This window comes from Vipera ursinii (assembly GCF_947247035.1).
Source record: "Vipera ursinii genome assembly, chromosome: 2".
Taxonomy (NCBI): domain Eukaryota; kingdom Metazoa; phylum Chordata; class Lepidosauria; order Squamata; family Viperidae; genus Vipera; species Vipera ursinii.
Window position 1 is genome coordinate 179,401,754 of NC_139513.1, and position 14,910 is coordinate 179,416,663.

At 42.7% G+C, this 14,910-nt stretch overlaps 1 protein-coding gene across 4 annotated transcripts in view; it reads left to right on the forward strand.

Annotated features, from left to right (window-relative positions):
- Window positions 1-14,910, forward strand: part of MCOLN1 (mucolipin TRP cation channel 1) — a 49,524-nt gene that overhangs the window by 15,677 nt on the left and 18,937 nt on the right. For all 4 annotated transcript variants that reach the window (XR_014491460.1, XM_083354686.1, XM_083354685.1 and 1 more), the window contains 6 exons: window positions 7,585-7,802; window positions 8,088-8,255; window positions 8,332-8,488; window positions 9,243-9,357; window positions 11,104-11,200; window positions 12,160-12,259. Coding sequence is in view for 3 of the 4 variants with exons in the window: in XM_083354686.1 (XP_083210812.1) it covers window positions 7,585-7,802; window positions 8,088-8,255; window positions 8,332-8,488; window positions 9,243-9,357; window positions 11,104-11,200; window positions 12,160-12,259 (855 nt within the window). In the remaining variant the exon portion in view is untranslated. The remainder of the gene's footprint in view (window positions 1-7,584; window positions 7,803-8,087; window positions 8,256-8,331; window positions 8,489-9,242; window positions 9,358-11,103; window positions 11,201-12,159; window positions 12,260-14,910) is intronic.

Here is a 14,910-nt window from a genome sequence, read left to right on the forward strand (position 1 = left end):
GGCGAGCGCACTAGGCCACCCCAACAGCAGCCGCCACCACCAGAGCGATTGCCCAGCCCTTGGGGCCCCCTGCTGCCATGGGGGCTGGCATGGGAATTTGTTTCTGCAGAGGAGGTGGAGGCTGGCAGAGATGCAGTGGAACTTCAGTGTCTCTCTCACTGCTGCCTCCACCGCTACTGTTGTCGGCTTCCGCTACAGCAGAACCCAGGCAGCCTCCTCCACCCCTAGCAGTGGTATCCGGGTATTCTCCGGTTTCATCGGAACCAAGCAGCAAGTGGAAAAGTTAGCAGTAGCAACACTACCGGGAGTGGTTTCAATCGTCCCCTTCATTGCCAATCAATGGAGGCGCCGTGGCTGGCCTTTCAAGTCGGTGAGTGAATGGAGTGAGAGAGAAGCATTTTCGAGCAAAGTGTGAGTGAATAGGAGAGGGAAGCTTTTTTGAGCAAAGTGTGAGTGAATGAGAGAGAGAGAGAGAGAGAGAGAGAGAGAGAGAAGTTTTTGCAAACAAAACATGAGTGAATGAGAGCAAAAGAGAAGTTTTTCCAAGCAAATGTGACTGAATGAGAGTGGAAGTGGGAGGGTGGGTGCATATCTCGCCTTAGGCTCCACTCTTCAGTCAAGCCCACTGTTTTGCGCATGCAGGGGTGCGCATGCATGTGCATTTTTTGCGGCTCTCAGTTTTTCCTTTTGTGAGGGAACCGGTTCCAAGTGGCTCTTTCACTGTTTCAGGTTGCTAACCCCTGGGCTAGTTTATAATATTATGGAAAAGTAAAACATTGAGGTTCAATGTTAATGCTTCCTTCTACTGCAACACAGGAAGTCTATTCTTTTTCTCTTATCCCCCTCACTTTTTCCTCCTTTTTCCTTCCCACTGTGTTCTACTGTTTGCTTTTGTATTTTTGTATTTTATTCTATAATCTAATAAAATATGACAAACTGTAGAAAAAAAGAAAAAAGTACCAGTTTTAATTTCTTCAGTGGCTGTTCCTTTGCTGAATCATTTTCCCTTTGCGCTGACAAATGTATGATGAATTTATCCATGTTTATTAATATGCACCACTACCAGCTAGTTCAGGGGTCATCAAACTTGGCACTTTTAAGACTTGTGGACCAACTCCCAGAATTCCTCAGCCCTCATGGCTGGTGGAGGAATTCTGGAAGTTGAAGTCCACAGGCCTTAAAATTGCTAAGTTTGTAGACTCCTGAAACTAACTGGTCAGCCCTTCTTCCTCTCTCCCTTCTGAGCTCTTCCACAGTGTAGTAAGAATGCACCCCCAATCCCTTCCCTGTACCCTTAAAGACACAGGAATCAAGTGCAAAGCAAGAAACACAAACGCCTTTTTTCTCTCTCTAAGCTGCCTCAGGTGTGTCACAATGTTGCTGAAAGGCTCTCGCAATTGTGAAAAGCTTTAGCTTTAAATTAAGCCTGTTTACCTTCAAAGAAAACTTTCTAAAAGCCAGACTCAATTAAAGGGGGTAAAACTAATTACATTTGTTTAAAGGGATCAAACCTTTCCTGTGTCTTTTCCCCCCTGCCCAAACTACCTTCTTTTATAGCCTCTCCTCTCCCCCCCTCTCTTTTTCTTCAGTTCACCTCCAGCTCCGAGCAGCTTCCGGAAGCACCAGTCAGCTGGAGCCCTGCCGACTCCTGGTACTTCTACTGAGCCCAGACTGCAACTGCAGCTGCCTTTCCTCTCTCTCAGGCCTGGCTCGCTTAGGCTCATTCCCCTCCCCTGCTACACTTGGCTAGAAGTTGCATACCACCTGCCACATGGCAAAATAGCACAGTTGGTACACGTACCACTGGTTGAAAAGCCCCGTCCTAGTGGATCAGTGCTTAAGTATGAGCCAGCAATGTGGTGTAGCTGCCAAAAAAGCCAATCAGTCCTGGGCTGCATCAACAGAGGGATAGCATCAAGATTAGAGAAAATGATAATATCGTATTATTCTGCACTGGTGAGGCCACACTTGGAATACTGTGTCCATTTTTGATCACAGCTATACAAAAAAGATGTTGAGACCTGCAAGTGTGCAGAGGAGAGCAACAAAAAAAAATGTCGGCTTCCGGGTGGCAAGGCTCCGTTGCTGGCAGCCATTTAGGCTGTCAGCCCCGTCGTTTCCGTAGAACCGCCGAAAACAGCACCAATCAGCTGTTTTGGCGGCTTGGAAGCCCCCTCCTCGGGAGAAGAGGAGGGGGTGAGCGCCCAGGCAGGGGTAGAGCTCTCCCAGACCGCTAGAGTTGAAACTCTGGCAGTTGAAGGATTGAGCCCCCCTGAAGCCTGAGTTTGCTCCGGACCTCGGGACGCCTCTGCTCCATGGTTTTTGGAGCAGAGCAGGACGCAGCAACCATCCCTGCCAGCGAGAGTGAACTTTGGATTACTTGGATGCAGGCAGAGCTGTACAGGAGATTCATGTTAAAGCAAGTATATGATCTTTAACTCAGTGGACTTTGTGGAGATTTTTTAAAAGTGAAAGTGCGCAACAGAATTGAGTGGGCGAAAATGGCTGCCAAATCTTCTAAAGTTCCTAGAAGCGCGGGGGCTTCCCCGGTGCAGCAATCTTTGTTGCAGGCTTTAATGCCCCCTCCCCCTGTACCTGCACCAGCTTTGACAGTAAAAGATTTGCAGGATGTTTTGCAAGATGCTTTGAAAAAGCAATCCCAACAATTAGCTGAACTTATGGAGGAGAAGCTAACAGAAATGAGGGCAGACATTTTACTGGCATTTCAAGGCATGGCTGTTTGTATAGAAAGTTTGGATGAGAGAGTGGAAGAACTTAGCCAAAATAATATCAGATTAGATGCTAAAATGACGGAGGCTGAAACTGTATTGGATAAGATTGACGACGATTTAACCCTGGTGCAGTACCGAGAGATGGAGTTCGCTGTGAGAATTAGAGGTTTGAAAGAGGATTCTAAGGAGAATTTGAAAAAAGTGGTCTCAGAAGCCCTGGAAGACGTTTTGAGGCATCCAGCAGAAGACATTATGCGGGATATAGATAAAATATTTCGTGTTAATTCCTGGATTGCAAGACAAAGGAAATTACCCAGAGATGTGGTGGTTTATTTTACAAAGAGAGCAATTAGAAATGAGGTTATTCAAGCTTTTTATAATAGTAAATTCGCAATTGCAGAGCAAGAAGTTTTAATTTTAAAAGAGATCCCTCCAAGAATTTTAAGGAGAAGGAAGGAGTTTGCTTTTCTGGCAGAAGAATTAAGAAGACGGGATATTCAGTTCAGATGGGAGATTCCAGTGGGTATGGTGGTGATGTATGCAGGCACGAGACATTGTCTTCTTACAGTGTTACAGGCACGTGATTTTTATGCTAACGTTTTAAAAGCAGTTCCTATACCACTCTTGGAATCTAAAAAGAAGAATGGTGAAGGAGAGCGTCCATCACAAAGTGAGAACACACAAGGTGCTGAAGGAGTTACGCAGCAGAGAGATGGAGAATTCCAGAAAGTTACAGGAGTGGATCAAATTTCAGTACCATCGGAGGAGGTTAGAGATCAAAGAATGACACGTACTGCTGCTAGACGAATGAGACAAGAGCAAGAACACCAGAGAGTTATGATGGCACCTCAAAAACCTACCTACAGTGAAGCAGTGGGAGGAGCGCGACCTAAGAGAGTGCAGGTGATTTTGGAAGAGGCGCTCCAAAAGCTTCAGGTCGCAAAAGTTGGCGACAAATCTTCTAACCTAGAATGTTAATGGTTTAAACTCGCCACACAAGAGAAAGAAAGTATTTCAATACTTAAAGCAATTTAAAAACGATGTTATTTGCTTGCAAGAAATACATATTAGAGCATCGGATCAAAAGTATTTGATAAACTTGAGGTTGGGCATACAGTTTATTGCTTCTGCGACTGATAAGAAAAATGGAGTGGTTATTTATGTTAAGAATACTTTGACAGCGACTTTAATTGAAGCAGATAGTCAAGGAGCAAAAATCCTAGCTAATAGATTAATGAGGGTAATACAACAAGTGATTCATGGTGAACAAACTGGATTTATAAGTGGTAGACAAATGAAGAATAATGTGAGACATATTGTAGATTTATTGGAATTTTTGGAAAGAAACAACCAGATCCCTGCAGCGTTGATCTTTTTGGATGCTGAAAAAGCCTTTGATCAATTGGATTAGCAATTTTTGATGAAAGTATTAGAGAAAATGGAATTTGGGGACAAATTTTTACAACCAATCAGGGCGATATATCAAAAGCAAACAGCCCGTATAATAGTTAACAATAGCTTGACTGAACCATGCAATATTGAAAAGGGCACAAGGCAGGGGTGCCCGTTGTCACCTCTATTATTTGTTTTAACATTGGAAATATTACTGATTAAAATACGTGATTCGGAAAAAATTAGGGGAGTTCAAATAAGAGATCAGGACTATAGACTGAGGGCATTTGTAGATGATCTGGTGGTTACAGTAACTCAGCCGGATTATTCGGTTGTAGAATTGATGGAGATAATAATGCAATATGGGAAAGTTTCTGGATTAAAGATTAATATACAAAAAACTAAAATATTGTCTAAAAATATGACAGTATCACAAAAGGCTGTTTTAGAAGAATTAACGGGATTTGAAATAGTTAAAAGGATTAAATATTTGGGGATATATTTGTCAGCCTCAAATGTGAAGCTATATAAAAATAATTATGAAATGTTATGGGGAAAAATACAAAAAGAATTAGATAATTGGAAAAAACTACAATTGTCCTTGTTGGGAAGAATAGCGGCAGTGAAAATGAATGTTTTGCCAAAATTTTTATTTTTATTTCAAATGATACCTATACTTAAAAAGGATTTAAATTTGGAGGAATGGCAAAAAGGAATTAATAAATTTGTTTAGGCAAGAAAAAACCACGAGTTAAATTTAAGATAATGCAAGATACGCGTGAAAGAGGTGGTCTTAAAATGCCGAATTTCAAATTATATTATGAAGCTGCTGCTTTGTCAGTGATAAGTGACTGGTTTAATTTAACACAAGGGAGATTATTAAATCTTGAGGGTCATGATTTGTTATTTGGGTGGCATGCATATTTATTGTATGATAAGAAGGTGGATAGTGTGTTTAAGACACATATTTTAAGGTGTGCTCTGTTGCGAGTTTGGAAAAAGTATAGACATAAGTTAAGCTACAAGATACCCATTTGGGCAATACCTAAACACGCAATAGAAAATATAAATGTTGGATTTAAACATGATGTGACTACATATAAGGAAATTTTAAGTTTAGAAAGGAATGTATGGCAATTAAAGCCATATAATATTTTAAAAGAAGAAAAGATTGTACAAACTTGGTTCCAGTATGGGCAATTACAAGCTAGATAGAAAGAGGACCAGAAAACTGGTTTTTCGATGACTGATGAAAACTTGGTAAAGCAAATTAGAGATCAAGGACAAGCACATATAAAGAGGATATATAATGCATTGATAGAAATTGATTCAGAAACGGAACTCGTTAAAGACTATATGATAAAGTGGGCTCAAAATTTTCAAGAAGTTATAACAATGGATACTTGGGAAAAGATTTGGGTTAGAAATATAAATTTTACACAGGCCCAAAATTTAAGAGAGAATTTTTATAAAATGTTTTATAGATGGCATTTAGATCCTAAAACATTAGCAAGTATGTATCCAAATTGTCAGCCCAAATGTTGGTGGTGTGGTTGAGAGGACGCAACGTATTTTCATATTTGGTGGACATGTAAAAAGGTTAAAGCTTTTTGGATTAAAATTTGGTGGAATATGCAAAAGATATTCAAGAAAAGGATAAAGTTCTCTCCGCAATTGTTTCTATTGGGTATTATTACTGATACTACTGTTATAGATATTAAGTTGATGTTTATTTACGGCAGCGAGACTTTTAGTAGTGCAATATTGGAAGAAGGAAGAACTGCCGACTATAGAAGAGTGGACTTTAAAAGTTTCTAATTTGGCGGAAATGGCGAAGATCTCAGCGTATTTGAAAGACCAATCGCAACAAAGATATATTGTGGAATGGAGGAGATGGATTGATTATATCCAGAACAAATATGGGACTAAAAAGTTTCATTTAGCATTTGAATAAGTAGTGGAGTTATATGATGTATGATTAGCTAGTAATTATTTTGTTATTATTTTGACGATGGAGAGTTAAAGTGCGATAGACTTTAATGTTTTATAGTTGTTAGAATATTTTAGATTATGTTTGTTTGTATTTTTATACCCTGTATTCAGCTCTGGGAAGTCGGGGAAGGGGAGGGGAGGGTGGGGTTGGGGAAAGGGGGGGGAGGAGGGGAGGTTTTTTTGTTTTTCCTTTTTGTATTTTAAAATGTATTTTAAAAGTTTTCAATAAAAAAAAGTGATAAAGTGTCTGAAGGCAAAATCAAATGATGAATGGTTGTGGGAGCTAGGTATATTTAGCCTATGCCTTTAGAGAAGGTTTAAAGGGGACATGATAGCTGTCTTCCAGTACTCGAGGTCTGTCACAGAGAAGACAGGATTGACTTATTCTCCAAAGCACGTGAGGGAAGACAAGAAGTAGTGGGGATGAGACAGCATATAGGGCGGAGGTACAAAAACTATCCATATGGTGTAGTAACAACAACTTGCACCTAAACATCGGCAAGACGAAAGAGATGGTGTTAGACTTCCGGAGGAAAAAGGAGGAACCTGCCCCACTTTACATCGGGGAGGACTGTGTAGAGAGAGTTTCCTCCTTTAAATTTCTGGGAGTTGTGAAGATCTGATCTGGAAAGTTAACACAACCCAGGTGGCTAGAAAGGCCCAACAGAGGCTTCACTTTCTTAGGGTCTTGCGGAAGAACAGGGTAGAACAACGGCTAATGACCCTCTTTTACCGGTCTACTATAGAGAGCGTCCTCTTGTATGGTATTGTGGTTTGGTATGCTGGTCTGACAGCCGCGGACAGGAAAGTATTACAGAGGGTAGTGAGCACAGCACAAGACATTGTGGGCTGTTCCCTGACACCACTGGATGACATCGCCAGGGCTCGTTGCCTTGGAAGAGTGAGGAAGATTCTCAGGGATGACTCACACCCTGGATGGTATCTCTTTACTCTCCTACCATCCGGTAGGAGATATAGGAATATAGCCAGCCGTACCAACAGGCTGAAAAATAGCTTTTATCCGTGGACTGTTAGGCTTTTAAATGGGACATAATCTCTGTGAACCTATGCAGAATTGACTTGGGAGGCCGGTGTGTGGTGTAGTTGGTTCACATGGTGTGGTAGGATGGAGGGTTTGTTGTCACTGTGTGTTGGGGGGAGAGAACACGGGGGGAGGCTCAGCTAATCTCAATGTACACATGTTATACTTTGACAATAAAGGTTTATTTATTTATTTATTGGGCAGAAGTTTGTTAAAAGAGAGCCAACCTAGAAATAAGGAGAAATTTTCTGATAATGAGAACAATCAATGGAATAGTTTAGTTATGGCTGCTCCATCACTGGAGGTTTTCAGAAATAGATTGGACAACCATTTTATTGTATAAGGCTCCTGCCATGAGCAAGAAGCTGGACTAGAAGACCCCTTCCAGCCCTATGATTCTATGAATCTATGTTCCCTTTTTTGCAGAAACAGAAAAGCTGCTGACGCCAGTGAATAGTTATGGCTCTCATGATGGGGATATGAGGCCAGTCTTAGGATCTACTGCCTTTCACCCAGAAGAGGAAGAATTCCGAAGGCGTCTCAAATATTACTTCATGAGCCCCTGTGATAAGTTTCGTGCCAAAGGTCGGAAGCCATTTAAATTGGTGCTTCAAGTGATCAAGATCCTAATAGTCACCATTCAGGTATGTAAGAAAATGCAAACTTGGAGCAAAGTCCCAGATAACTTTTGTCTAGTCTTTTAAAAAAATCAACCACAGTTTATCCTGAGTAGTTTTCACTTTTCCTTGAGAGGGGAAGGCATCTTTGCTGCAGCCAAGGATTGGACTTTCTCTGGCCTTCCAAGGGTGCATGAGGACATGGCTGGTGATGCTATGAACTTACTTATCAGAGGCATCACATTTTTGGCAATTTTTAAGGTTTTGTAATTCTTTGATTTTCTTCAGCTTGTTTTGCCTTCTCTTCTACAGCTCATTCTCTTTGGGCTCAGCAATCAGATGGTGGTAACATTCAAAGAGGAGAACACTATTACATTTAAACATCTCTTCCTGAAGAACTATGCAGATGGATCAGACGATACCCATGCAGTTTACACGCAAGCAGACGTCTATGACCATATCTTCCATGCAGTTGAAAAAGTGAGTAGAGGGGAACAGGGCATATGGATGATCTGGAATTGATTAGCATTCTGGTGATGGTAATTTCCCCCTACAGTACTTGGCCGTTCCAAGTGAGACAATTGGACGATACGCCTATGTTCACCCAGACAATGCTAACCAATCAGGTCTCATGCTTTGCCAGCAATATTACCGCAAGGGGAGAATTGACCCAGCCAATGACACTTTCAACATTGACCCCAAGGTTATCACAGGTAAGCAAATGTTTTCCCTGAACCGTAGCTGTTGTATCCACTGTTCAGACTTGGCCCTTTCCTTTGCTAAAACTCCAGGTGAGGTCATTCTGAAGACGTTCTTCCTATTAGACATTTTCTATCTAGTAAATAAGAGAGGGTCTTTTCTTGCATTGCATCTAGACTGTGGAACACATACTCTTAGAAGTGATATTTGGCTCCTACTCTCTCTGCATTTAGAAAATCTGTAAAAATGTATCATTTTCATTGGATATTTCATTGTCAATTGATTTCACTGTTAATTTTTATGTTGCTAATCTTTTATATTTTGATAATTTTATTAGCCAAATTGAATGTTCATCTAAATAAAAAGATAGGGTGAAAATTAGGTAAATAATATAAAATAAATGGTTTTCCTTCTTGTTTATGAGCCCTTAAAAACAATATTTTATTTTGTTGTAATATGATGCAAGTTCTCTGTAGAGTCAGGAAGCTGCTCTAATAGTCTTTACTTTCCTGAGTTCTACCCATGTCTCAGGTTTCTCAATCTCTTAACTCATGTTGACTTGTAGTAGAAAATAAAGGAAGCTGTCTTTTGTGTTGTCATTTTTATAGGTATGTTTGCTTTCTATTGTAAAATGAAGAATAAATAATAGCTTGGTGGTACAAGTGCAATTTTATGTGCAGAAATACAACTGACACTACTCCCCCCGACCCATTTTCATCCAAATGTGGAAGGGTCTAAAGCACGAGACAATGTCTCCTTTTTATACAGAATGCCTTGGTGTGGATCCCCCAGAGAAGATCCCTCCTCCATCTGAACTCAAAAGGAAACATCCAGAACTAGCATTGGACCTCAGCTACAAAAACTTTACTCTTAAGTTTTACAAGTAAATGGTTATATTTTAATGGTATTTGTAGCAACTCTTTAGGGTTGACAGACACCTTATTTTTACGCCCTGTTGTTTTGAGGGAATATTGCACTGATCTTTGCAAACCTGAAGATTCCATCTAAGTCTTTCTGTGCATATGGTGCAGGTATTCCTTTTTATATTCATTACTGCTTTGGACCAAAGTAATGCGATTCCTATAACTTTATATCTACAGTCATGTGAAAAAGAAAGTATATCCTCTTTCAGTTCAATTGTTTAATGTATCAGGACGTAGTAAAAAATCATCTGGTCTTTAGTGGTTCTTAAAAGTAGGTAAATATGAACAACACATGACATATTATATCATGACATTTATTTTACAGTAAGAAAGCCAAAATGATGAATATCAGATTATGTCCTGATATGTAAAACCATAGAACAGAGGTGTCAAACTCGATTTCATTGAGGGGTGCATCAGCATTGTGGTTGCTCTTGGGGGCCAGGTGGGCTGGCCAGGATCAGTGTCACTGGGTGGTCACAGCCAACTTGGTGGGCGTGGCTGGGCTGGGTGTAACTAGCTCAATGTTGCTCACATAGGGCTCCTGTGGGGGCCCGGGTGGGGCTGGGGGAATCCAGGAGTCTCCAGCAGAGGGAGTCAGGACCAGGGAAAGCGCCAGGGCCTGATCTACCAGAGGAGCCTCACCGACCCTCTCAGGCCGCACAGGGCCCCCCAGACGGCAGCATGGGCTGTCCTGGGCGGCAAACACCTGGCCTGGCCCTTGAGCTCCCTGGGTGCTCCTTGGAAAATGAGATTGGAAGGTGGGGGCCGAGCATGCAGGGGCCATGGCATGGCAGTGATGACCAGCTGAGCTGCCTCACCACGGTCCCAACATCTGTCTTTGCTTGCCCATTTTCACCGTAGCTGGGGTGACATAGGAAGCCATCTGACAGGACAGATTGTGTGCCTCCTCCCATGCCTGTCTACACCTGTTGCTTGGAGGGCCAGCCTGGTGGTCGTGGCGCTTGGACCCACCTGTGCTGCATGGGCTGCGGAATCCTAGCTGCCTCTTGGGGATGGGGGCTCCCTGCCCTTCTCGTTTGCCAGGGCCCTTGTGGGCAAGACAGCAGGAGACAGGCTCATCCTGCATGTGCGGCAGAACTGGAGAACAAGGTTGGATGGCAGGGGACAAGTATGCAGGGGTTGCAGCATGAGGCTACCCCTGCCCCACTACCTGCCTTGCCTGCACGCAGACAGGAGGTGGCGAGCGTGCGGGGGCCAATGTTGTCAGGCAGCAGCTGCAGCTCACCAGCCCCTCAGCTTGCGCACTTTGGGGCTCCACAGCCCGCTGTGACCATTGGACTGACCCTGCAAGCAGCAGGCACAATGGTGGCACCAGCAGCAGGTGGAGGCAGAGGGTCAAGGGAGGCACACGACCCAGCCTGCCAGATGTGCCGGGCAGCTGCCTGTCTTATTCCAGCCACGATAGCCACGCAAAGACAGAAGGTGGGATGGAGCAGGCATGGTCCTCCCACCCTCTGCACGTCTGCCTCCACCTGCTGCTGGTGCTGCCGCCATGCCTGCGGCTTGGAGGGCCAGCCTGATGGTTGCAGTGAACTGCGGAGCCCCACAGGCCAGTGGCCTGTACCTGCTGCTGGACACCATCAGCCCCCATGTTCTCTGCCGCCTCCATTCTGTTATTTGTGTACTTGTGAGATGTATTGGGAGATTGTGATAGTTAATGCTGCACATCTTGTTTTTGGCAGGCTCATTAATGTCACAATTGACTTCAAGCTAAAAGCCATCAACATCCAAACAATAATCAACAATGAAATTCCAGACTGCTACACCTTTTCTATAACAGTGAGTAGCCAAGTCTCTCCAGCTTTGCTTCTTAATTCATGTTCAAGGATTTCCCATTTACATATTATGTAGTAGAGCTGAAGATGCTGCTTATAGGAAGGGGAGTCAGCTTTTAGGAAGGAGGTTGAGTTGCTGACGGAGTGGTATAGGGAAAATAATTTATTCCTCAATTTAAAAAAACAAAAGAGATTATTGTGGACTTTAGGAAATGCAAATCGAGTATTCATCCACTTATTATTGAAAGGAATTGTGTGGAACAGGTTTCGGTGTTTCGATTTCTGGGAATGGAATTAAGAGATGATCTGACATGGGGAGCAAACACCAAAGTTGTGATGAAGAGAGCACAGCAGAGGTTACACTTCTTGAGAATTCTCAGGAAGCATAATCTCTCAAAGGACCTGTTGTTGGCATTCTACCACTGTACCATAGAGAGCGTGTTAACCTATGGTCTGTGTGTGTGCTTTGGGAGTTGTACAGTCAGGGGAAAAACAGTGCTGTCCAGGGTCGTAAAGACTGCGGAGAGAATAATTGGGTGTACTCTTCCTACTTTAGATCAAATCTATGCCTCCAGGTGTTATAAGAAAGCTGTGGAGATTGTGCAGGATTGCACGCACCCCGGAAATGATCTCTTTCAGCTTCTGCCTTCTAGAAAGAGGTATAGGGTCATAAAGACCAGGACCAGCCGCTTAAGAAATAGTTTTTATCCAAAAGCGGTTTGGGCTTTAAATGCAGCAGAATGCAGTTTCTGAGAGAACGTCTATATTTAGTTTTTAGAGTGTTAAGAGTGTTTTTAGGGGTTAAATATGTATATGTGGGGTGGGTGGTATGTTGATATGTATTTTATTGTTTTTGTTGGGTTTTGTGGGGTTGATGTGGATTTTTCAATTTCGTTGTTCTGTATGAGACAATGACAATAAAGATTATCGTATCGTATTATTCTTCTCTTCATTTTCCCCCAGATTACATTTGACAATAAAGCACACAGTGGCAGAGTGAAGATCCATTTGGATAACAAAGTGGACATCCAAGAATGCAAAAACCCAAGTGTCTCTGGCAAAGGTATGAGTGAGTTACAGAGGGAGGAACATGGCACAAGTATAAGCTTGCTTCATAAGGGTCATTGTACTTGTCAGGGCCCACTTCAAAACCTCATCCTAAGAAAGCAGAACTGGCGGAAGAAGTTTCTTCCAAAAGGATCTTTTATTAGGAGAAGTTGATAGCAGGCATAATGAGACAGGATCTGAGGGTTTCCCGCTCAGAGCAATAGGTTAAACGTGTCCCAAGAAAACCCCACCCCAACAGTTCATCCGGCTATTTCATCATGCCAATTGCCTGTTTCAGCAATCGGCTGGAGTGCCCCTGGTGATCCTTTTCATCCTTGCTGAGATGGAGAGACCTTTCCATCTCTTCCTTCCAGCCCAGTTGATGACTGCCCCGTCTAAGCGTCACCTTTCTGGACTTCTCCCAGTCTTCCTTCCTTCCAACACCAATTCACCACCTGGCTTATGGCGGCGTTCTGTCACCACCTCTTCTGAAGAGCTCGAGAATCCAGAGCTGGAGTATTTGCAGGGGTCTGCTCAGCAGGAGGCTTCCCCTCCCCATAGCAGATTCCTCTCTCTCTATTCCATTGTCTGACATGATTTGCTAAGCCCCCCTGGTAAGAGCTTTCCTTCCGGGCTGACTATTACTGCAGATCTCTCTGATGTCAGGGCCTACTTCAAAACCTCATCCTAAGAAAGCAGAACTCGTGGAAGCAGTTTCTTCCAAAAGGAACTTTTATTAGGAGAAGCTGATAGCAGGCATAGTAGACAGGATCTGAGGGTTTCCCGCTCAGAGCAATAGGTTAAAAGTGTTCCAAGCAAATCCCACCCCAATAGTTCATCCGGTCAGTTTAAAATGGGCCAATCCCCAGATGTTAAATCCGTTGTGGGAAAAGACTGATAACGTCAGATTGTCTCAGGCTTGTAGAGATGTTTTGTTGGGTCTTCACACCTCCCCTTCCGAATGAGGAGATAAGCCAGTTGCCTGGAGGTGCATTCCTTCCTTCCTCTCCCTTTGAAGTGACATCAAGGGGAAAGACAGTTCAAAGAGGGTGTATGCAGACAGGAAAAATGTTAAATTGTAGTGATAGAGGAAAACAAAGAAGCAGCCCGCAGTGTTTCCCCCCTCCTTTCCAGGAGCATGGCAGAACCCAGGAGAATAGAAAAAATAGAATGAGATTTAGAATTAGAGCCCACTTAGATATGTGGGTTCTGACATCCTGCCTCCCTTAAAACAAGAGAGATCCACCTGTGGAGAAATAGAGACAAATACATATATAGGTTAATCCGATTTGTTCGGATATTCAGTGTGAAATTTGTTAAGCAGTTTAAGGGGCTTTAATGTGGCATTTGTGGACCCACTCATTTTGGGAGGATGGAAGGTGTTTCCATCCCACTAGGTATTGAGTGGAGCCATGGTATTTGCTGGAGTCTGGGATTTCTTTAATTTCGAAATGTTGTTCCCCTTTTACCATAATGGAAGGAGTGGGAGGAGCAATATCTGGTCTTAATGGTGACTGTTGCTCGCGTTTTAAAAGGCTGCCATGGGAAATTGGATGGATTTGCCTGAGGGATTTTGGGAGTTCTAATGCTACTGTTACAGGGTTTATAATTGTAACAATGGGGAATGGTCCTACATATTTGGGTCCCAGTTTCTTGGATGGTTGTAAGGATTTTAGGTGGATAGGTAAACCTTTTCCCCTACAGAAAATATGTTTTGGCTCGTTCCTCCTTTTATCTGCTTGCATTTTATATGCTTGCTTAGCCTTGTCTAAGGCCAGGTGTTCTTTAATTGTGAAATCCATTCCTTTAACGAAGGGATGGCAGGTTCTGCAGAGGAAAATTCTGGCATTCGGTTAAAACTTTGTCCTATGGCTATTTGGAACGGAGTGTAGCCTATGCTGAAATGAACGGTGTTGTTGTAGGCAACTTCGGTGAATGGAAGCAGGTCAGTCCAGTTGTTCTGCTGGTAATTAGTAAAGCATCTTAAATATTGTTCTAGTACTGTGACCGTTCAGTCCCACCAATTGTTTGCGGATGATGACTAGATGACAGTCCCTGGGTGGTCCCTATCAGAGTTAGGAATTATTTCCAGAACTCAGATGTGAATTGCACTCCTCTATCTGATATGATGTGCTGTGGGGATCCATACATTTGATATATGTGTTAAACAGTTTTGCAAGTGTTTTTGCTGTAGGAATCTTTGAGCAGGGGATAAAATACACTTGTTTGGAAAATAGGTCTGTTATGACCCAGATGACTGTGTTTCCATTACTATCTGGTAGTTCCATTATAAAGTCCATAGAGATCTCTTTCCAAGGCACTGAGGGGGTTGCTACCAGCTGCAGCAACCTAGGTGACTTCCCTTGCAATCTTTTTGCTGAAGCACAAATTGGGCAGCTAGCCACATAGCTTTCAATGTCCTTCTTTATTGACAGCCACCAAAATTGCTTTTTAACTAGGTGTAGTGTTTTTACAAACCCAAAGTGACCTGCAGATTTTGAGTCATGGCATAGTTGCATAAATGCAAGTCTCTGGCTTTTAGGTGTATAATTTTTCTCCAACCCATGGTAGTCCATCTGTGATTATGCAGAGGTTTTTCTGGCTTAGAAACCATTCATCTCTTTCTAGTGCTTTTCTAAATTAAATTCCTGCTTGGCTTGCTAAAGG